This window comes from Centruroides vittatus, unplaced genomic scaffold (assembly GCF_030686945.1).
Source record: "Centruroides vittatus isolate TY-2023 unplaced genomic scaffold, ASM3068694v2 contig_344, whole genome shotgun sequence".
NCBI classification, from domain to species: Eukaryota; Metazoa; Arthropoda; class Arachnida; order Scorpiones; family Buthidae; genus Centruroides; species Centruroides vittatus.
The window spans coordinates 9,933-35,518 of NW_027122169.1; the positions used below are offsets into that span (position 1 = coordinate 9,933).

At 31.6% G+C, this 25,586-nt stretch overlaps 1 protein-coding gene across 2 annotated transcripts; it reads right to left on the reverse strand.

Moving 5' to 3' along the window:
* Nucleotides 1-7,124: 7,124 nt before the first annotated feature.
* Nucleotides 7,125-17,460, reverse strand: LOC136974148 (acyl-coenzyme A diphosphatase NUDT19-like). 2 transcript variants are annotated; one of them, XM_067268951.1, is made up of 4 exons: nucleotides 17,366-17,460; nucleotides 11,424-12,151; nucleotides 8,918-9,125; nucleotides 7,125-7,645 (listed from the first exon to the last, which is right to left on the reverse strand). In XM_067268951.1, exons 2-4 carry the CDS (start codon nucleotides 12,144-12,146, stop codon nucleotides 7,425-7,427), a joined length of 1,152 nt encoding a protein of 383 aa, XP_067125052.1. In that variant the 5' UTR covers nucleotides 12,147-12,151; nucleotides 17,366-17,460; the 3' UTR covers nucleotides 7,125-7,424. The 2 variants fall into 2 exon arrangements, with proteins under 2 accessions (XP_067125052.1, XP_067125051.1); XM_067268950.1 differs by lacking the exon at nucleotides 17,366-17,460 and adding an exon at nucleotides 12,393-12,597.
* Between the last annotated feature and the right edge of the window lie 8,126 nt (nucleotides 17,461-25,586).

A 25,586-nucleotide genomic window follows, 5' to 3' on the forward strand; every position in this document is an offset into this window, starting at 1 on the left:
TCGCTCCAAAATTTTCTGCGATCCCGGGAAAATATCCTCATTTTTACCCTTTTGACGACCTAATAACCTTATTTTTAATATAATTATTCACCACGCTAAAAATTTTACGTGGAAAAAGAAGACGTGTCCGGATAAAAGAGGACATACAGTAACCATTTTTTTCCCCGAAAATTCCTCGAAATTTCGACTGCCGGGATTCGTTTCCGGATTTTCTTTAGTAGTAGGAAATTACTTAAATTGCTTGTCCATGCTACAATTAATTTAAAAGTTTGTATTTTTACTTATAAATATTTCGTAAATTATATTATATAATAAATATTGATATCCTTAAATTCATCTTCAACATATAGAACTAGACTTTAAAAAAAATGGTTACTGTATGTCCTCTTTTATCCGGACACGTCTTCTTTTTCCACGTAAAATTTTTAGCGTGGTGAATAATTATATTAAAAATAAGGTTATTAGGTCGTTATATATATATTACTTTTTATCGACAGGTATTTTATTTCTTTCTTTAAACAGAATAAATATTATAAATGAACGTTTAAAGTAATATTTTATTGATTTTAATTTTCTCAAAAAAATTCTAATTTATTATAACCTTAATTCGAAAAGTTTTAAATTATTTATTTGTATATTTATAATCCTCAAGAATCTTCTAGCTCTGAAACTAAAAATACTATCACGTGCGCTCTCAAAAAATTTTTAAAAATAATTTAGTGACATTATAGCCGTTGCCAAAGCACTCCTCTAGGAAATTGGCAAGTACAATAATATTGAAGCTGATTTGTAAACACTAACACATTAAAAAGCTGAAAGAATAGCGTTTATCAGTATATTAACTTATTCAGTAATAAAATATAATAAAAATTATTAATTTAATATTAACTATAAAATAATTAAAATTATAATTTTACTAAACTTTGAATAAAAGAAAACAAAATCAATGAATTTTCCTCACCTGTGGTTAAAACGATTATTGATCAAAGGGGTTGTTTTCACACGGTTGTGATAAGCATTGTAGCCTTGTATACTAATTAATTAATTAATGGAGATTTATTTTCTTTAATTAAATATAGTGTAGTGGTAACATCCGGGATGCTTTAATACCGACCACGAATTTCGAGTTAGGAAATTACAAATATCTAAGTGATTTATTACATTTTATGTAAGATATTTTTAAAAACGTGCCTCGAATTCCACGTGTTTTTATAGTACCAGAAATTATTATAAGGGAAAATTAGTAAATTAAAATACAAAATATATACTAATATAATAGAAATATTTGATACCGAGTCTAAACAAATCAAGCAATTATTATTAATAACCGCCATTTGTAGTCAGTTGCAATATGTAGATTATATCGGACACAGGTTGACCAAATCAGTAAAACCAAACACTGGTAGTTGGTCGCGGGTTTGCGCCCGGCCAGTGGAGTTTTCCGAGGGGTGTACTATAGATTACTATCTACGGAATTTCAGGACTTTGATTATATATTGGAACTCAGGGGACCGAGACGAGTTCAACGGTACCCTATTTTTGGACCGGAGACGAAAAATAGAAAAGTTATCAAACTTTTTCACTTACCATACTTTTTTAATGCTCTCATGAAGACGGCACCATAGTTGCTAGTACTGCCATCTTGCGGTAAAGTCTGCAAACCATGACGTCGGACTACGGTCATCTCCCGGAGGGTTAAAGACGCGATACGAGAGCGGAGAGAGCGACGCGACTTCCGATCATCGCGCGATCGCCATTTCGGTTTTTTTTTAAACTCTTTCCGCCCTGTGGGCACTAAGAAGGCCTCTTTTAGTAGGCCCATTATGGGTTCGGCCAAGCCCACAATGGGGCGACCGGGTGGTGAGGGACGGGGCCCGACATATCCGAACGGACCATCCCCCGAAAAATTCCTGGGGATTATTTGACCCCTTCGGATTCGATCCCGGGTCCCCCAGAGCGGTAGGTTGCCACCTTGACCGCTCGGCCATCCGGCCACTCGCCATTTCGGTTAATGTTACTTATGGCAGCGAACATGGCGCCCGACTAACCTCTCGTATGGGCGCCACCACACGCCGCCATGTGCTAAACTAGTGATCGATTCACGGTAGTTCTTGAACAAAGTAAAAAAAGGGGAGAAACGTCTACTAAAGGCAATTTTAACGGCAAGCGACGGGACTCCCGATTGCGATAGCGAGGCCGACTTAGCGGAGAGCGACGCGACTCCCTATCATCGCGCGATCGCCGAAAAAAGTATGATAACTTTTTTATTTTTCGTCTCCGGTCCAAAAGTAGGGTATCGTTGAACTCGTCTCGGTCCCCTCAGTTCAGATATATACTCAAAGTCCCAAGATTCCATAGATTGTAATCTATAGTATCCCCTTTCCGAGTTTTCTTCGCCTTTGTAACACATAAACAGGGGCCAGTTTCCTTTGGAAAGTCTTCCTCCTTCGGCAGATCCCAAGTGTCGAGTTTGCCGTATACAAACAAAGCAGTAAAAGGTGTCAGTGTCACTCTGAAGAACTCGGACTTAAAATATTAATAGATGTTCTAGTTTGACCGTTCTTTTAAAACTTGGCCATCAATATTGTGAGCCAAGCCCAATCTATAATGGACACGAGAAAAATCCTCTTAATTAATAGCCGTAGAAAGAATAGAGTTTTTAAGAAAGTGCTACCGCAAAGGACATTAAGAATTCATTTTGGTCTCGAATCTCAGAATGAAATGGGGATTCTTCATTTTTTGAATTTTATAATAGAATTGTAAGTGAACAGAATTCTTCCGATCTCTGAAAATAAATGGCGATGGAATTTCAGTTCTAATAATATATGTCTGTGGGCAGTGGAGTCGCTGAGTCGTTAGTTTTGGAGCGATGTACGACAAAAATAGCCGACTTAGTAAACAAAATTCTCAATTAATATTTACACGTTCATCTGTATTTGAAATAAGATATTTATAAAAAGTAAAGCAGAATTCCTCGAAACGTAACCCAAATTATTTTTAAACTGGCCCACTTGTAGTAGCCTAGTGCCCTATAAATATCGCTATCTGCTTCTCGTAGCCCAATCTTGCAATTCCGAAACCCATGAGAGAGAAAAAAAAGTGTAGTCCATGGGTTATGTAGTACCCGAAAATGAGGAACTGTAAAAGCAAAGCCATTATTAACCAGATTACAGTTGTTCGTGGTCTATTGTTCTCTTATAGCATGGAGGATCGAAATTCCTCCATGCTATAATAGAAGTACTTGAAGAGAACTACAATTCAATATAAAAGTCTGCAAGGAAAATGTATCCATCACATTATCTCAGAATTACAACTCTAGTTCATTTCGTTTCAGAGAAATTTAGATTGATTTAAGACAACACAACACTTGAGAGCCATCTGGAATGTCTTTCTATGGACAAACCGCTTCCTCTAAGTCTCACACTTGTGAAGAAAACTCGGAAAACTCCACGTTTCCAGATCGTTGACGAGGTGCGAACCCGCGACCAACTAGCAAATTTATGAAAAGGCCCATTAACGGCCGAGTATGCATTCGTCCATTAATTAATGAACCTTTTGATAAATTAATAGAGATATTTAGGAAATGAGAGTTTAAGTGATTAAATAGTAGGAATTTTTCTTTAATAAGTGCTCTGAATTTTCATTAACACACAGAAAACTTTACCAAAACGGCAATTAAAAATTAAAGCCCTATTCATTTAAAAAAAAATATATGTAATGGATTTGAAATATACACACATTTTTTTCTTATTATATAATTTTAACAATTTTAAATATGAAAGGAATCTAATAAAATTCTTTAGTAAATACAGTATAATTTAGTACAATATACAATAGTACAATATATTAAAGGAATCTTTTGCTCTTCTGGTTGTTTTACGGCCATTTCTTTATTATTCTGACGAGAACAAAAACAATGTAAATTGTGTTAGGATTTCTTATGTATATGTATATTTGTTCATGTTATATATATATATATATATTATATAAATATGTAATGATAAAAACAAAATTTCATAGATTTCATTACAATAAATAATTAAAAGGTAAGTATTATGTGAATTTTTGATAAATGAAAATTATCATCTCCCTACAAATTTTCCAGATTTTGATGATTAATTCTGTAGAATTATCCATTGAATTTTTGTAAATGCTTATGTTATAAACATTCAGAGACACTAGATTTTGTAGGAAACACTGAAGTGACTTTAAAAAATAGTTTTATTTTCACGAATAAAAACTTTCTAAAATAAAAAGAAAAGAAATATTTTACAATATTTATATGTATTGTAGTATATACATTATTATAGTGCATATAAAACACATTATTTAACATAATTTTTATAAAAATATAACAAATACAATATTCAAATTTTGGATTTATAAAATTTCTATTTTTAATAAATTAATCAATAGCATAACTACTACAAAATACTATCAAATATTTACTGAAAAGACTTGAATGTTCATAAAACTGAAAACGGTACTTATAAAAAAACAAATTGTTTTATTTCTTATTCTGTGTTAAGAGAAAAAGTTAGTTTTTTTTTTTGTAAGTAGGCCTAAGATTGTAGTTATGCTATTAATTACATTATTTTTTAGGTAATTATTATGATTATATTTTTCGTTACTTTTAATTCAAAATAATAAATTAAAAGAAAACCAATTCAAGTAGTAATAGTGCTAAAATATATACAATAAGATAAAATAAGCAATTAACAGATGCATAAATAACGAAATAACTGAACTATACAATAACTATAAATTAGAATTTCTAATGTTCCGTAACGATCGACACTTGACGCGAGCCGCCAAAGGAGGCCAAAAATGTTTCGTTTGTATTTAATTCAAATACACATTACTTGCTGGAAGTATGTGTGTATGGTATGTAGTTTTAATAACTGAACTACTTAAAGAGAAGTTATAAATGCAAAAAAGTAATAATAGATGTTTGTTTACTATATAGATAAATGCATTATCTAAAGAAATTACTTGAAATCAATATGTAACTTTTCAGAAAATATTTTCAGATCACAAGCTGAACAGGTACCAAATGTAAAGTGACAACACAGAACAGAAAAATTTTATTTAGACTACAGGTATCTCTTGATTAACAAGGTTAATTAATCCCTCAATGCTACCACGTATACGAAAACCATATTAATCAATTACGGTATCTATGTTTAGTAAAGACAAAACTTGACAAAACTGCATTAAATAAAACTTTTCCACGTATATTAAGAGATTGCTGCAATTAATTTCACGCATTAATCAAATCCCGCATCGAGCAAGGGATACCTGTATACGTTTGTGAACATTGATTTTTGTGTAGTTATTACGTTTTATTCTTGAAAATAATGAATTTTGAATTTAAATTTCATTTTTCCTCAAGAAATTAATTTATGATAAAATTTTATATGTTAAGAAAAATCCTAAGATATAGATTTACAACATAAAGCAAGAAGAAATATGCAAAATGTTAAAGACTTAAAAGAAAATTCTTAAAGGCAAACAATAAACCGACATGTTTCAGTAATGTTATATGTTTTTGATGATGTGAAAATTGAAAGGCACATACGTGAAAGAGAAATTAATTTAATACACAAAATAAATAGAATATATACGAATATCAGAACTGATACAACAACAGTATCACAAGACTGCAAAAATAACAATTTAGATTGACTAAAACTAAAATAATAGCTAAGTAAATAAATGCCATTAATTTAAAACATATTTATCATCAAGAATATTTTTTGCACATAATAAAATTTAAAATAGGTACTGAAGTTAAATCAATAATAGCAATTAACAAAGTGAAGATAATGGTAATGATGATATCAAATGAAAATTATCCGAAACAAAATGTTTAAACGTTATATCACAATGTTAATGAGTTTAACTATACACAAGTGAATCAGAATCAAATTTCAACAAAAAATTCTTTAAACTAAAATATTAGAAAGTTCTCTAATGCAGCGTTCCGCAACCAGTGCGCCGATGTGGTGTTCTGCAACTCAATGTCAAAGGTGTGACGTGAACTTTTACAGTTGTCAAGTTTTATTTATATATTTTTATCACAGCTGTTGTGTTTCTTATGCTTGTATTTCATTCTCTGTTGCAGCACTGATGAAATAAGACGATGTTTGTTTATTCTTTATTATAAATAAGAAGAATGATGATGATAATAATAATAATAATAGGTTAGTGGCATTATGTAATTCTATTACTAGTATCATATCACATGTTTTTGAGGGGAATAACATTTTGGTGTGCAGTGTTGGGTCGTGGGTGTGCCGCAAGTAGAAAAAGGTTGCGGAACACTGCTCTAATGTACAGAATAAACACAAATATTTGAGTTTCCTTATTGCTGATAGCCAGCAAACTATAATATATGACATCCAAATACAGAAAATGATATATTTTACGTTGCCACTGTCAAATACTATATATTCACAATCTGACAACACAAAAATGTTTAATATTAATTTTCAACAAAATTAATTTGTATTTTAGTAATAATCATATATTTATATTAACACACTGATATAAAAATAAAATATGTTAATTAACAGCAATATTTAGAGAATAAGAAAATATATCTTAGTGCAATTATTTACTGTAAAACAAATCACTGATTTATTTATAAACAAAAGAAATGTGATATGGAATAATTTAGTAAACGTGTATGTAGAATTCTTCAATTAATTAAATTTTCAAATATTGATACAGTGGAGAGTCGGAAATCGGAATCAATTGGGGACTGGGGTTGTTCGGATTAGTGATTTGTTCTGATAACCAATTATGTACGAAAAAATACATTAACCTGTCCGATGTTCAAATTTTTCTCCGTTGCGTATCGCTTCCTGTTGAATTTTTCTCCGTTGCGTGTCGCTTCGTGTTGAATTTTCGTCGATTTTAAGCCTAACGAAAATTTTTATAATAATCATCGAGGCTATCGTATCGTTAAAAATTATTTCTGCATTTTGTACAAACAAAATAAATATATTAAAGAATATAAAAAACATGAAAATTATACTTTAGAAGTAAATCTAGTATCAAAAACGTTCGATTCAGCACGACACAGTCCGACTGAAAATCGTTCCGATTACCGGCGATTCCGATTACCGGGGTTCCGATTAACGACTCTCTACTGTATACTGTTGCATAAGATATTTATACAGCTTTTTTCATTATTAGGACAGAATAATACATTGAAATTAAACTGCATAAAAATGGAAAGAAGTTCTGATTAATGTACAGTACATGAGGTTAACTAAATTATAATAAAAATATGTAATGAAATTGTTTAAATAAAATTTTATATTTTAAAATAAGATATTCATTTTTGGGGATACTTTTGTTATCAAACAAATAATTATTACTTATTATGTTTTGAAAAAACATCATTAAAATTTAAGATATTAAAGAAACGACTGAATAACAGGTTGCTTATATGGATATTTTGAAGATGGAACATGACCACAAGTGGGAGTCGTATTACTTTGGACGTAACATGTTATTCCATTAATTTCTAAACGATTTAAATTACGAGATTTACTTCTTAATTCGTCGATAGTAAATGGATATTCTGGATTTGCAAAATCACCTTCGAGAGGCGGATTCTCGGGATAAAGATCATCTCCTGAAATTAAAAGTAAAAATAATATAAATATTTTTTAGTATATGATAAGTTTTTAAGTATAACAGATTGCAAGTAGTGATTTAATCATAATTTTTAATTGTACAGTAATTATAAATTACAGTTTTTATACACCAATTTGGATTTAATTGTTGAAGATCAATATGTGAAGTTTTCTATCAGATATAGTGTATATTAATAATAAAATTATTAAGAAACAGTTGTATTATAAGTTATTATTTTAAAAATATAAGTTTATACAATGCTTAAATAATAACTTTGTAATAAATTGAATTTTACTCTAAAGAGTAATATAGAGTTATTCTCGTAACTTTATAAGTCCAAACATTTCTTTCTTTATACCATTAATTCTAATGTACCAAAAACTAGAACAAAACTAGAAAAACTAGAAACAAATCCTTTAAAACTAGAAACTATAAAAACTATAAACAAATCCTTTTGTTCTATTTACAATTTTATAATTTCTAATTGGATTTGAGAAAATTAAAGAAAATTTTATTAATAGAATGAAAATTTTATGAAAATACAGTAGACCCCCTCCTATAACACGGGTTCATATAACACGGATTCATACAACACGATGGAAAAATTGCAATCGTGTTCGTATAACATGCTAAAAGAGGCTTGTATAACATGGTAAAAGAATGAGACAAATTGTCGTGGCTGACAGGATTGGTCAAATCTTGACCAATAGTCGGCATTGCACAAACCGTTGAGTTTAAACAAACAGCACACCTACTAAAAAACAATTATTATTTAACGGCCATAAAAATTATATTTCTGTTAATGATGTCTCCAAAGTTCAGCGAATTTTTCCCAGAAAGAATAACTTATCAGGAAACATGCGTCCGCCGTTTGACGAGCTGCTCCACGACGAAAACAAGCTTGGAGCAATGGAGTCTTTGAACGGTGCACACTCGGTAAGTAATCCTACAATTTTTTGTTTATAGCATAGTTTATACAGATTATTCCCAAAAAATTAGACATGTTTTGGAAATGTTCGAGTCAAATTAGTCTACAATTGATTAATTTTATGGAAGAAATCCTTTCAAACGGCTGTACTCCCTGAACTGCACAAATGCCAGGCTGTGAATGGCACATGTATTTGTAAAATCTGAGTGACTCGTACAACATGGAACATATCTACCATGTTATAGGGGGGTCTACTGTAATTCCAAAATAAAAATTTGACAATAAGATTTATTTATTATATACTACTACTACTACTACTACTACTACACAAAATTTATTTACCAGGAAGAAATGAAATTGCACCATCCGTAGAAGAAGCAACAACTGGCAACCAACGTTCTATTCCTCTGCATTCTCTTTTTTTTGAAAACTGATCTAATTCCTGTATTTTTTTAAAATTCAAAAACCTCGATAATTCATAAACTTGAGGTGGTGCTAAGAAAACTGATCCATTTCTATTTTCTTCTAAAATTTCTTCAGGTGTACTCCACTAAATATAGAAGAAAATTTTCTAAGACTTAAAATTAATAGTAAAAAAAAAATTATTCTGTAAGTACATGATAATTGATTTTACAAGAAAAATGCTTTTGTAATTTATTAAAAAACAGTATACAGTTAGGTGTTTCTTATTGTAATTGCAAATATTATTGTCAGTTGTTTGATATCAGAACAAACATGCCCTAAAATCATATAAATTAAATAATAATACAAAACTTTATTGTAATCAGAAATTACCTTATAGAGAATTTGCATTAAAAAAGCTTCTTACTAACAGAAGTCTAATATTCAATTGTCAAACTTCAAACTTTTCACTACAGTTAATAATTAAATATGAACTATTCTGTTATTATGTCTGACATTAACTGAGCTATAATCGTTCTTTATTCACTGAAAATTATTCATATACTGAAAACTCTTAGTTTCTGTAGGATGATTGCCATTAATTTTAATATACTTTTCCTAAAATCCTCAGCAATTTGTCCTTTTTGTTCTTCAAAGACATGCTAATTCAGCTTTGCCGTTTTAGCAGTCTTCTCTCAAGTATTTGATAATTCAAATTTATCTCAAAAACTATCAATGTGAATAAAATCTATGCTCCAGGCAGCTAGATTTGTTTTGGATGTTTTTCATAATATAGAAAATTCATTGTATTCTACTCTTCCAAATAAATAATTATTATTATTATAGCTTTAAAGGTTTTATACATAATGCTTACAAAAAAAGCAATTTAAGTAGGTCTATTGTGATTGTATATCAATAACTTTATAAAAAATTAAACTTATTCAGGAGAAAAATACTTTTCTATTTCTAACTCTTGGAAGTAGTACAATATGAACAGTATGACATTATTCTATTAATAAAAGTACCATTAAAACATTCCCAGAATGCTATCACAATACCACTATCTAGAATATCTGGATAGACTACAAGTATTAATGTCTATTAGTGGATTCTTCTTATAATTTTTTACCTTGGACAATAAGCTGCTTAAGGCACACCTTGATATTCATAATGCATCACAGTCCTGACATGATCAGAATGTCAATCAAACTTGAAAACTGATATTGTTATTGTATAATTCAAAACCGTGTCTTCTTTTCTTTGATTAATTTGTTATCACTACTAGGTGCATATACAGTGCATATACAGACACTTGGCAATTTATCATCAACTTTTATTCGGGAATTTGTTATTTGCCGAGATGCGTTTCGGGCCTTAGCCCCTCTTCGATCGGCTACATAATAAAAACAGAAATACAAGTTCTTTATATCATATGTAATTGCCATAATATAAAACTATGTGATACAAAGAACTTATATTTCTGTTTTTATTATGTAGCCGACCGAAGAGGGGCTAAGGCCCGAAACCTAAAAGTAAATAAAATGGCTGGGAGTGTTGGTTTGTTCCTGTAATCCAGTTACTTAGAGGTTGGGACTAGTGGATGGCTTGAGGTGGGGAGTACACCTGAATGTTGTACTATGTCGATCAGATGTCTGCACTAAGGACAATGTCAATATGATGACCAAATGGGGACGTAGGGCCACCAGGTTGCCTAAAGGAGGAGTGAACTGGCCCAGGGGAGAAATGCAGCAGACAAAAGCTCCTATATTGTATAGTAATGGAACAAAAAACTATCAAAAACAAGTAAAAACAAGCTTGTTTATGAAAATTTGATCACTATTGATTTTATAGCATGTCAAATGAAAATCTGACCAGATTTTGACAGAATTTTGAACATATAGAGATTTCGACTTGCTGGGAGTTTGCTTAAGGATTTTCACTTGTCGAAGTATTGATCAGATCCCAGATATGTCGTCATCTAATTTATATAAAATAGATTATATATATTGTACAAAAATGCAAATAATTTAAATACATTGTTTATAATACTTTTTCAATATTAAAAATTTTGATTATTGTAAGAATATATGTGTTGAATTATCACTCCAAAATATTTACTATTTCATATTTGCATTTATCACTGTTGATAATCTTTACACAGTTTGCAAAATAAAAACAAAGTACTAGAAATAATTTCGATTTCATTTTGACACTAATCTAGTGTAACTTTTCAGTTTTCTATTAATGTTATGAAATGAATTTTTGCTAATGCTATTACAAATGTAGAATTATCATAGTCAGATAATTATAGAAGTATATAATTATTATTCATTTAATTTTACATAAGCAATACATTGTTTCTTATACATGAAATAATATAATCCAATAAATAAATGAATATTGGATATTATACTGTTAAAATATATTTTCATCTTAAAATATTTACCTTTATTTCTGTAACTTCAGACTGATCTGCCCAAGCTGCTGGTATTTTGGAAAGGCAGCAAACATAGAATATAGTATCATATCGACGATGTCCAACATTTGGAGTTAACCAATTCCACCATTCCTGTAAACACCAAATATTTGGACAAACTTTATTTTCCAAGCAAAGATCTATAAAGAAACTTGCATTATTATGGACTTTATCTCTCCACATTTTTAAGTCTAAGTCTTTTGCGGTATACACAGCCGGTTCCTTATTTTCGTCTCCGGACGACGTTAAAAGCAAAATTCCAGTTTCTTCGAATGTCTCTCGAATAGCTGCTATACGCATTGTTAAATCAATAGGAAAATGGTCATTTTTCGAAATATTAGCTTTACTAAGCGTAACCGAATTCTCAAACATAGGCGGTCTCGGTCCCGTTATGGAAGAGGAAACTTGCATAAGTTTTTCGTTACTAATACCGGCGTTATTAAACACGGTCCACCATTTTGTCGAAAAATCGGATAACTCTACCATTCCACCCGGAAACACGTACGCATTTGCCATAAAAGAACTGAGCCCACTTCTCTTTAGCATCAGTAAACGATAATCAAATTTCGAGGGATTAAAGTTCCTGGTATGTGCCATCAGCATATTATTCAAATCTTTGCCCATCGTTTCCTGCAGTGATGGTTTGGCGGCAAAAATAACACTCGAAGCCTCTCTCCAAGAATACGAAGTCATCGTTGCTAGGAAAAACAAAATTATTATTAGGGCAGTAGTAAAACTAATATAGGAATTAATTAAACATTTCATATGCTGTGTTTATAAATAAACTAAACAATTGATTAATTTTATAAAAATATCATAGATAATCTAACCATAAACAAGTGACTGAGTAACTGAATTTGATATTGTTTCACTGTATGTTTGCAAATAAATGTGTACTTTTCAATATCAATTACAATTCATAGAATATAAAATACCTACACATGAACACATTTTCCATTTTGAACGTGCTAATTCGTTTGTTAAATAACATAGATATATTTTCATGGGCCGATCGAATGTATTTTGTAAACAACATACTACTAATTAATGAAATTTTATCAATTATAATAAACGAAAATCATCATTACAAAGTGATAACAGAGAAATTATATTTGCAACGTGTGTCCAATTCTAAACAACACAGCTGATGTCAGTGTTGCCACTTTTATTACATTCTTATATATATATATATATACAAGAATATATTTTCATACTTCATTCTTCTTTAGTTATTTTTAAAAATAATAATTATTTACACAAATAATAATTACATAAATATATATTTTTTCATTAAATTTAATTATGGAAATAATGATATATTTTTTCCTTTCCCTCCCGTGGGCACCGAAAGACCTTCTTATCAAGCCCATTTATAAGTTGGGCCGGGTCTATAATAAAGAGGTAAGATGATGAGAGATGGGGAGTATAATATCCGGGATCGACCAACTCTCAAAAAAATTCATGGAGTTTATCGACCAGGGATCCGGATTCCTTCTCGGGTCCCTCAGAAGCGTAGGCTGACACCTTAACCGCTCGGCCACCTTGCCCAGATATCATTTTGAAAAATGAATAGAAATTTAAATTATTATCTGATTGAATTAAAAAATTTAGAGGAATTTATCATGGGCGGTCGGTTTCGTCCCCATTCTTCACCATCTGGTGGGGAAATGTTTAGGTTAACAATTGAATGCACGGAGATAATTATGACTACAGTATTTTTAATTGTATAATTTCGTCGAATGGTAATTTTTTGTAAATCAATTAAAGACGCAGTCTGCCCAAAAAATCTTTGGTAACCACCATTTATTAACTTCACGTGTTCCAGAATATAAACCTTTGACGACCGGACCTTACTTTTTTTTACCAGCGCATTTTTCCAGTCGATATAAAGGCCCGAAAATCCCCGAATGGAAAGGATGAAAGAACATGAAGATGTCTATAAGATCCGCCGGTTCCAATTTTAACTTTATAATTTTAATTGAATATTTTTCTGTTTTTTTTTTAAAGGAATGCTTTTCAACTTAACAGCCAAGCAGCCTAAAAAGGAAGGTCCGGTCGTCAAAGGCATAATTATTACTGTATTAATTTTATATCAATTCCTCAATATATCTTCTTCAAACATTATTGTATAATTTTTCTATAGTGCCAACAACTTACTTTTATACAAGGAGAATTAATGGAAGGAAAAAATTAGTTAGCAAAAAATACAAAAGTGAATAGATCTCAATAAATGTTAAATATAGAAAAACTTAAACACTCGGTTAGATAGGTCACTCGGTGTTATAAACCCTTACGTAAGATAACCCTTGTAGATATATAAATCAAATACTATAATTTAACAGACATTAAAACGAAAACCATATAGTTTGGTTACTTATCCTACCATTGTCACGTTTATCACAATATTAGATGATATGAAATGGCATAATTTCATTGTTAAAGTAGACACCAATTGAAAATATATCTTTAAAAAAATTTAAGATTATATTTTTTCCTAATGTAAACTCTAAAAAAAAACTGTACCATTTACAGTCGGACGGAAATCTGCCAACGAATCAAATTTCACGAAAAACAGAATAAACATTTAAACTCGGCACCTTCGAAAACCGTTAGCCATGCCCGAATCCACGACTAATGAACTGCAAGAGTTCCATTCGGCTACTGGAGGACACTCATTACACTTAAGAAAGTACCGTTCAGAAATATAAAAAAAATCGATTTGTTAGATGTGGAAAATGAAATACTTATGGACTGTTTACAGGCTAAAACACTGGATTCCACGAAGGCAAGTGCTATGTATTGTACTACCTGTCGCATTAAAGATATAGCTCATCTATTTTGTGCTGTATTATTGTCACAGCAATGAAGTGAATATAATATATATATAGTTTTAAATTATATCCTTTTTTGCATGAATTATATTTAGTTTATTATTTTGTTAAACTTTTACCAATAGATGGCGCTATGTATAAATTAAAAAATGGAATGTAGATAAAAATTAATTGATTTATAAAAATCCAATCGATATTTTGGAGTGGGATGTACGACATTATATAAGATAAAAATACGTCAACGTAAATGCCGAGTTTCCTAACAATTGAGCAAACGGCCTAAAATTGTATAGCGAACAAACAAACAAACAAACATACTCATTTATATATGTATATATATAAAGGTGTAAAAGAAGCACTGGTTCATCTGTTGATCTATTAAACAAAAACATAAAATTTTAGGTTTAATGTAGTATTAAAAATAAATATGAAGTGCTATGGAAGGTCAAAATTTGACCGATTACAGTAATTTCATTACGTTATATTCTATATAGCTGGGAAAGTAATTATGAAATAAAAATTCATATATAACGGTTTAAATTTCCCAATAGAAAAATTCAACGCTGATGTTAGCACACAAAATATTCGGTATACCACAGGCTGTAAGGCGCCAGCTTACCGCTCAGGGGACCCGGACAAACTAATTTCCAATAACTTTTTAGGGAGATCTGTCCCTACAAGAAACGCCCAGTTCCTTACCGCCAGATCACTCCTACTGCGGACCTGACAGATCCACAATGGATATGATAAAAAAGTAGTCTCTTAGTGCCCACAGGGAGGAAAAAAAAGAGAATAAAATGCCAAAATTTTTTTATAAATACAATTTTAAGATTTGATTATAGAAAAAATCCAACAACGAGTTGCTTAACTTTCCCGGCAAAATTTGGTGGCACCATCTGTTATGATATTTTATTAAGTGTTTATATTTTTAACTATTATAAAATGGCAAAAAGCTTAATTTTGAGAGTAGAAATGGGTTTTATAAAAAATTATAAATGATAATAACGAGTAAAATCGCCATTAAGTCTGACCTTACTGCAGACACACACGACCCCCTTTATCTCCCGGACCCGGACAGCCGGGATGGTCGAGCGGTCAAGGTGGCAGCCTACCGCTCTGGAGGACCCGGCATCGAATTCGGACGGGTCGGAAATCCCCAGGAATTTTTCGGGGGGTGGTCCGTTCGGATATGTCGGGCCCCGTCCCTCACCACTCGGCCGCACCCATAATGGGCAGTATATTAGTTTGATGCAAGTATCTTTTATGAACACGATAAAGTGGAGTGTTTTTGCAATTATAAAACACACTTGAATCACAACATGCAATTTATCTTAATTACACGTCAAAGAAACAAGTTTTTCCTCTTTTACATTGTTTCAAACTACTGATTAAATAAGTTTTGTAATGTAAAGCTTATCAATACCCGTCATCCATTGTAAAAGTTATTTTTAGCATACACTTTTCCGTTTATATTATATTAAAATAAGCTATATATAAGTATATTATTACTCGTTTTATTTTCCCTCATTCTGATATTAGCTTCATATACAGTATATAAAATAATCATTGACTTCATTGTTTATTATTAATTAAATATTGTTCCATCGTTGCATTTCCTTCATTAAATCCTTTAAGGGGTAAGGGGTGCATCATCATCATTATCTTTCCCAGCTCGACACTTAATTTCGTTTATTATGCCTTTAAAGTTTTGTATGACACTGAAGTAGTCCATAATTTTTTCTATACTTAAGCTAAATTAACATATCAAGTCTAAAGGCCACAAGTAAGGACAATACACGAGACCCTCATCCTCTGTTTATATACTATAGTTATCACTTGTTCTTTAGTAAATATCATTGTTACTTTATGTCTAAGTAAACAATCATTAAACTCCTTTGACTTTATGGATGTATCCTAAGTTTTCAGCTCTTTCTCTATTTTATTATTATTATTATTATTTTATTATTTTTAAAATAAACTTTTAATGGGTCGATTTTATAGATTCGAGAGTGATTTACTTTTCATTGACCCAAATGTCTAATCAAGTTTAGTGTTTTTGTCTTGTTTGAAACTAGTTACTCGGCATCAACCAAAGAAAAAATTTTAATTTATCTTCGATTTTCGTTTCCGGGTATTTCAATTGTTTTTTATTATAATTTTAAAGAAAAATACTCAGATTTATTCACTCGTGAAACGTTTAATTCTATAAAAAATAGATCAAATTTTGATGGTATTCACAACTAATCTAGTGATTTGGTTAACATTTTTAATTATTTTTTTTAAAATATTAATTATAGAACAATGAAGTGAGAGGACTATTTTATATAGAAACCTAATTTTTAACAAATTTACCAACGTATAACAATGGAATAAATGTAGGACTTTCTCGTTATTTATTATTACTTTTTATTAAAAAAATAATAATGTAGTTATTAAACTAATTTCAGACATAACTTTCTTGAAGCTTTATATAATAAATAACGTCATTCGTTAAAAAAAGAACAAAACTTTATTTATTTTATAGGTAGGCCCGTCTATATTGTTTAAGGTGTCATCCAACCTCTTTGAGGGAGCCGGGTTCGAATCTGAGCGTGCAACTTCCCAGGAAGTTTTCACGAATGATCTGTTCCGGATATGTTACCACGTGACTGCCTCTATTGTGGTCCCTAATGGGTAGTGTCCAACAGTGATCGAATGTATAAAACACTAGACACTGGTAGTCGCGAGTTGGCACAATAGACACAATATTCTAATCGATAATCAATATTTTACTACAGTGTACCAGATATTTTCTAAATTAACTTTTGGTATAGAAAATGGGTCATATTTATAATTTTAAATTATATAAAAACTATAATTAAAATAAAATAAAAAAAATATATATATATAAATTTTACTGTTTAAATAAAATTTGCTGTATTCATTTAAATATACAGTAATTATGTCATTAATTAATTAATTAAGAATATTGCGCATGAAATTAAGAAACTTTTAATTAGAGTTAATTATATAATATTTTTCTAGTTTTTATGTATGTTTATATATATATATATGTCTATAAAGATTAAGATTTATATATACCTTATTTATTTCCTTTAAAAATATATAAACACCAGCTTCCTCTCTGCACGTTGTCTTCGAAACAAAACGAGTTTATTACAGCCGCAGCCTATTTATTAAGTTGGTAACATTGCACAATATCTCTGAAGTCATGCAAAAAACGAGGTTGACATCATTGAGGCTACACTTAAACAGATTCTTTTAACGTTAGGAATAAAATGTTTACAAATATTTATCATCTCATAAGCCTACTACTTTATTCACACTTCTTGACCTTCACAAAACTGAATTTACTTTGGTTTTACATAAGTTTACGTATCAATTGAATAAGTTTATATTGCTATCAGAATAACTTTATTGTAAATAAACCCATTCTTTAATGAAAAATATGGTTTCTGTTAGATTTACTCGGGCTTTATTATAATTATGGTGTAGAACCTAATCAAGGGCGTAGACCGAAGAAAGAAAGAGGATAAGAAAGGGTAGATGTTGATGGAATAAAGCAACACAACACATGGAAGATCTGCCAAGATTTGGGGAGGAATTTTATGGAAAACTACTCTCTACTTACGTGAAGAAAATACAAAAAACTCCACGTGACCAGGCACCAACTACAAGTGTTCAATTGTTTTATCCACAGACGTTATTAAAAAAAAAAAAAATTAATTTAAGGAAATCTAAATTCGTTTTTCCAAGATGAGTACTGTAATTACAATTTAATACATCCTGTACGTGTAATGTACATTAATTTAAAACAATATTTAATTTAATCACTTATACTGTATATATGACACTAAATTAGTCTCTTGCTTATACACGGTATATCCTTTTAATTACATTGCGAATGTAATTTAATTAATATACATTAAAGTGTAGTTAAGTACTGTAATTACAGGAATGAGTGTACGTATTAACGTATTTGACAGCTCATGCGGTTGCGGTACCTAGAGCCAACTTAATCCTAAGCGCCTACATAATTGATCATACGGAAAATAGTTTCAAAAATTAATTCCTTAATTCCTCTAAACCTTAATAAAAAATAAACAAATAAATAAAACTGTTATAATTTACTTGTATAATCCATTTTATGAGAGGTTCTAACTTTTTTCTAAGTTAAATTTCACTTGGAAATATCAAAATCTCGACGTTTATTGAAGATAATCCTGATATACACCTTTCAATATTACCTGAACTGAGATAATATTGACAGGTCTACCTTCTTGTCTACCAATAGTGGTACTGTACATAGAAAGAATGGGTGACTCTCTAGCAAAAGAAGTGCCTGTTTGAATTGAATTGTTGCCAAAATTCCGTAAAGAATACAGTAGTTTGTGCTTGTATTAATAATTCCAAGTTGGCACAAAACATACGCCGAATGAGACATTCCTTTCTGTATCTAAAGCGAAAAGAAAACACATATCACAGGAATCTTAAGTCATACTCATAAAATATGACTTAAGATTGCAAAAATGCCCATAGAGAAAAATGGGTACATAAAAATTCTCGTATTCACAATATACAGGTATAATACAGTAATAAAATCTAAATTATGTGCAAGTTAGAAGTAAAGTTGAAAAACGTTGACATGAATTAGGCGTTTTTAAAAGAAATGATAACAATCTGTGTGTGTCTCTGTGTGTGGATGGCGATTGTAGCCACTCGTTATCAGTTGTTCCTTGGTATATTTCATTTGTCTCTGCTCTTTGCGGTCTCCTGAATAAAATTTGTTTATTAGGGCCAAGTAGTCCTTTGTAGTGGTCACTTGGTGTACCAAAATAGTTTTGTTAAAATTCAAATAATAATAATAATAATCCTTGTAGTTAAGATGTAAAGGACCTGGTTGAATGTTTTGCTACTATGATTCCATATAGGGATTCTCATTTCCCGGTGTTTTTCTTGTCTCGGGATCTCGTTTGATAAACCCTAATTCCATACAATCGCGGCATCCCGGAACTAATAGGAATGGGGGATTCAATGGAGTTACGACATTTAATAGTAATAATAATAACTTTTTTGAGAATATTTATTTTGTTTATATTATTATTATTTTTGTTTCTGAATAAATTTTGTTGATAAAAAAAGATTCACTTTTATTTCCTATATTTTTCCTTACAAACATTTACACTCAAGAACGTTAAAACCCTCTTCATCTTTGGATTTGTTTGTTTATGACAACGTGACACGTGGGCCATCTGTCGAGGGGAGATGCCTCCTGGAGGACTTCTTATGGGAAACTCAGTGCCTTTCAGCTTCGTGGGGCCCCGGCAAACTTGAATTAAGAACCCCCGTGTACAGTGTTGACTTCAGACACTTTTCTTGGAGGGAATTTTCTGAAGAAATATTTTCTTACGAAAGATTACTTCGGGGTCTTCCTATCATGGAGTCCCAGGAAATTGCTCTTTTAGGATAATGTGTCACAGGGGAAAATGCCACCTATTTAGGTGTTACAACGTTGAAGAAAACCCTGAAAACTTTATTTATTTGTAACGTTATTGAATTTATTATCGTTCCAATTTGTCTCGAAAACCGATCTAACCATTTAAAAATCCAGTAACTTTCCCGCAAACAAGTTAAAATTGTTTGTGATGCCATTTATAATGAGATTTTAATTTAAAATCTTTTTATATTATTAATTATGATATAATCGCAAACAGCTTAATTTTGAGAGTAAAGGCGAGTTCTATAAACAAAACTGTAAATACTAATAACGAGTAAAATCTTCATCCACTGGAGATACCCGATCCTCTACATCTCCCCACCCCCTTGACCTTTAGTCACCAAAATTTAATAGCATACCTAATACATCAGAAATTTTCGACAAAAGGCACAGGAGTTATTAAGCTAAAATACAGATAAAATTTGCTATCTCCTCGCATCCTTTCCATGGTTATTTAATTGTGTTCCTGTGGTTGGAAAGGATGCGAGAACACAGCAAATTTAGTGTTCGACTTGTGTTATTTTTAAATGTCTTTCATCAATAGATTAAAATTTACAAAATTAATTATTTTCATAAATTTCGATTTCTTAAAATATAAGAAAATAAACTTTATTTAATTCAAATTTCATGCTTCAACCTTCGAAATATAAATTAAATAAATGAAAGGTAAAATAGGACAAATTTGTCATTATATTCTCTTTTCCTGCAAATTAACTTGTAAATAATACGTTGATGTGTGTTCAATGTCACACACTGAACACAACACCGGTCGTGGGTTCGGGCCTTCACGAACAGATAGACCACGTGGTTTTCTTCGCGTGTCTAAATAGGGACCAGTATCCCACGAAAGTCCTCCAGAGAGGCACGCTTCCCTTGAAAGATCGCCCATGTGTTGCGTATATTCCACCGAAACAAATCCAAACCCTCACCCCCTCGATAGCCCTGTCCCAAATTAATAACTAAAATTTTCTTATTTTATGAGAAATTACGAAATCAATAACGCCTTAAGTACATTATTTGCTGAGGTAAGAGATAGGAGGAAAAATTGAATAAAATCATTTTCTTTTTCCTCTTTGCATTAATTAAGATTACAACATCCCAATTTCGAATTTATAACGAAAACTTTGTAAGTCTGATCACTTATGTCTTAGATAAATTCATTTGTTTTTGTATAGGTGAGATCCGAAGGGCAGTCTTCATCATTTACTACACATTTACATATTGGTGAATATAACTTTTTGGGGCCTTGGGCTTCAGATTTTTCTGGGCCCCTTTTTAAAATAGTATTTTTATCCATTGTAGCTTGTCTCCGAGTACTTACTGTAAGCAGTTTTAACCAAAGGAGGTCATACCGACTGATTTCCCTTTGACCTTGTTTAATAAATTCCTTCTGAAGTCCACCATAAAATAGAATAGAAACAGGAATCTTATTTGTCTTTCAAATAACTATATTATTAATACTCCTTTATTAATAAATAGCAGCCTCAAAGATTTTATGTTTTGTTAGTAAAAACATACCATTACAATTCCCTAAATTTTCCCGAATCCGGGGAAAAATTCCCAGCTCCCCCCTCTCGATCGCCTCGTAAATGAGACATAATACTGTATATTCGAGGGCTGTATGTTGTAACACAGCACTGTAATTAATCATAACAACTACCAGTAACTGTTCAATAATAAGCTTGTAAAAGTACTGTACATTAAAAAATTAATACAATTAATGTTAATAGTTTAATAATTTCATTATTTATCATTCACTTATATAAATTAGTCGAAAAATCTTTAGTTTTATTAAATTTAATATACTTATATATATATATATATATATATATATAAATTTCACTTTAAAACTGATTATTAATTATAATTAAAAGAAGAAAAGGGAAATTTTTAAAACGACAATTATGTTGAAATACATGCTTAATGAGTAAAGATTTGCTATCTTAAGATCTTACCTTTGTGTTTGCTATCAAAATATGTTCCTTTCTTGAATATTTTATTATAATGAAACTTGTTCAGGTGTCCTTGCCATAGAGGAAAATATAATATTTAACTGTCACTTGTAAAAGCGAATTGCTAAATATAGTGAAGTAAAAAATAAATATATAAATAAAATATACTGTTTCCTAGATAAAAGATATGTATTGTATAAGTATCGTATGTTTATATATATATATATATATATATATAAAATTTTTGTAAATTATACAGTATTCGGAAGATTAGGAACCGTGTAAAGATAAAACACATGGTTTCCTTTTATTCTATTACAAAAATCCATTAGAGAATGCTTGATTAATGAGGCATTTATAATGTTTCCTTTCTTACGAGTTTCTTCTATATAAAGATTTAACGAGATGCAATATTTATATTCTGTATTATTATTTTTATTTTTGACCCTTTCCGCCCTGTGCGCTCTAAGAGGACCCTTTTTCCAAGCCCAATTATGGGTTCGGCCAGGCCACAGAATGGTGAGAAACGGGACTTGACGTATCAAGACCATTCCCAAAATATCCCCTGGGGAATTTCGAACGTAGGAATTTGATTCCGGATCCTAAGTGTGGTAGGATAACGCCTTAATGGCGCATAAATTTTTACTCGGCGACATTTTTTTTACGTCTCAGATGTTTTTGTTTGAATTAAAAATTATTCCGAAAAATCTTTCGTATAAAGTACAAGAGATGGCTACTTAGTTCTTCAAGCCGTAGTAAGAGGGCGCTATAGCAAAGGGACAGTCATAGTTGCCAACCTTACGGGAAAAAACAATCGTATCTACAACTTTGAATTATCGTAATTCGCTTAAAATCACGATGTAAGAAACCGCGATAGATGATACCACTCTACATTCAAGGACGTCGAAGGATTGGTTGAGATTACTCGAATATCCACCAGACGTCGTGACGGTCTAAAAGTCCATTGTTTACCATTGATAAAGCGAGGTTGAGGCCGAAGTTTTCAACGCGAAAACGTGTACGTCGGACGTTCAGCGCAGCCTTTATGCGAGTCTAGAAGTTTGACAATGGCATTTGGAAAATCAGTGGAATCGTGCTCGACATTCCAAAGGCCATTATCAAACTTCTAGGCTTACAGGAAAGCGGCGCCGAAAGTCCGACGTACACGTTTTCGCCTTGAAAACTTCGGCCTCAAACCTCGATATTACCACTAAAAGCAATCTCTAATTGAACTTTGTGTTAAATTTCATTAATTTTATTGAAATTATATAAAATAATGTAAAAGTAATAGAATACGCGTATAAATTTTTAAAAAAATCTTTCATTAAACGGACATTTTTATACTCTAAAAAAGGTTAAAAAAAATTTGTTACTTTAGTATTAAATGCAATTTAAACTCAAACACGATTGGTTTTTAATTTCGTGCCCGTTCAAGTTGTGACGTAGTACAACCTCTTAATGACGGACATCGACCGGGAGTGACGAGTTTCTCCGTGTTTCGAGGTGTTTAATGTTTCTTAACGTTGTAAACTAGACAATGAGAATAAATGTCTTTCATTCGCGTCGAAAATGTTAAAATGCTCGTTAATTAAAGGTGTCCGTTATTTAGAAGTGTCCTTTACGAACGGTTTTATCCTGTATGCACTCGACAGCAGTTTTAGGTTTGGTATGTAGTTATTTCTGCGACAAATTTTAGTACTGCATAATTCTTAATAGCGAATCATTCGAACATCAACAACTCGACAATAGAGAGGTTGCGGTCGAAGTTCAAAGATTAAACTTGTACGGCAAGCAGAAGTACACGTTTGACGTTTGAACTCCAAGTAAAACACTTTGCGCCACACGTTTACGTCGCGTACTGACTCATGGGATAAGACGGCCGGATGGCCGAGTGGTAAAGGTGGCAGCCTGCCGCTCTGGGGGACCCGGGATCGAATCCGAACGGGTCGAATAATCCCCAGGAATTTTTCGGGGGGTGATCCGTTCGGATATGTCGGTCCCCGTCCCTCATCACCCGGTCGCCCCATTGTGGGCCTGGCCGAACCCATAATGGGCCTACTAAAAGAGGCCCTCTTAGTGCCCACAGGGCGGAAAGAGTTTAAAAAAAAAAAAAAAAAAAAAAAAAAAAAAGACTCATGGGATATTGTTGGAAAATGGCAGAACACGTTTAACATATTTTAGTATGTTATAATTTTAACCCCAAACACAAAAATGAAGTAGTTTAGTTCGAAGTTTTACTCGCCATGCTAGACGTAGCGAACGCCATTCTAGAATTTCCAGACGACGGCGCTCGACGTCCGACGTTCACGTTTTGGGCTAAAAACGTCGGCCGCAACCTCATTATATATATATATATATATATTATATGATGAACTTGGAGAATAGTTCTGCTTAGGGTCCAATAGGCAAAATATTTTAGAGTCCATTTCTAATGTGTTTATATTACGTGTTCTTTGTACGGCACTCATGAAGAAACATTATCTTCATTTTTTTCAATCTTATAATTGCAAATTAATACGGAGATATAAACTACTATCTTCAGTGACTAGGACCAAATTGAAATTCCCATAATTTATATAGTATGGCCGACGATACCGGATCTCCATAGTAGTAGGCTGCCACCTCGACCCTCGGCCATTAGGTCTTCACGACCTTTTTGAGCCAGGCTCCCCCGAAACGGTTCGGTTTGTTTGTTTACGGCAACGCGATACGTGGACGATCTGCCAAAGGAGTCCTCTTGGGGACTTTCTAAGGGAAAACGGACCCTTAGAAATTTAATAATGCGAATAAACCCGGAAAAAGGTCAAAGCCTACACAATCTGAAACATACTACATACTTTATATTTAGTTCTAATCAATAGGTCAATGTAATATTAATATCTAATACCATCACATACCTGGTTCTTAAAATACCAGTTTCTTACTTATAAATTCGGTTTTTTAAGTACATCAAATGTTTGTCTCGTTCAAAATTAACTAGAACTGTCACATCATGCAAAGTAAATAATAATGTGATATGTAATTCAGGACAGATTCATTGAAGATAATAAATAATTTAAAAAAAATCATTATGTAACCTATTTTACTTCATATCATAGATATTAAATATCAGTATTGGAATCATATAATTTTAGAGTTTATTCACCAGTATATTCTTAATACGTACACAGTATTTTTGTTCCTACACGACTCCTATTTTTTGTTATATATATCGAATTCGGGCCAGAACTCTCCAGAAATTTTTCACGTCCGGATATATAGGGGCCCATCACAGGCCCTCCCCATTATAGGCGCCTCTCAGGAGGGTTTTTTTTTACTTTCCACAGCTTGTGGACACTAAGAGAGTAGTTTTTTTTAGGTTCATCGTGGGTACATCAAGAGGGCGAATTGAACTTATGAAAAGCAAAGGTATCAAAATTTCATTTACGAAACACGAGTTGTCCGAAAGTCAAGGATAGACCCCTTTACTCATATCGAATTTTTGGAAACGGCTACATATAACAATATCTATGAGTAATTACGCAAACTAGATGATATCGAATGATTCGCTTGTACAGTACTTCTACATTATCAACAGGGGCAAGAAGAAAAAAAAAAAAAAAAAAAAAAAAAAAGCGGGTCCAGAACTTCCTGCGATTCAACAAGTAAACAGAAAAACGACATACGAACCTGCGAGTTCGGTGGTTTTATCCAACAGGATATTGGAAGTATTAAAAAAATGTATTTCCTTTGATAATTCGGTAAATCTTTGTTATAAAATACACGTGATTAAAGACTCGACGATAAATGCAAATTGATAACTCGAAGAAAATTGTTAAACAGCAAGCAACATGACTAAAATAACAACTAACTA

What these genes read in the sequence shown, in the direction of transcription:
- LOC136974148 (XM_067268950.1), bottom strand. Translation starts at nt 12,489, where the DNA reads ATGTTGTTTACAAAATACATTCGATCGGCCCATGAAAATATATCTATG. An exon ending in AATGGAAAATGTGTTCATGT is followed by an intron (nt 12,152 to 12,392) that starts GTAGGTATTTTA and finishes TGTTTTTCCTAG; the next exon opens with CAACGATGACTTCGTATTCT. An exon ending in CTGAAGTTACAGAAATAAAG is followed by an intron (nt 9,126 to 11,423) that starts GTAAATATTTTA and finishes TTCTATATTTAG; the next exon opens with TGGAGTACACCTGAAGAAAT.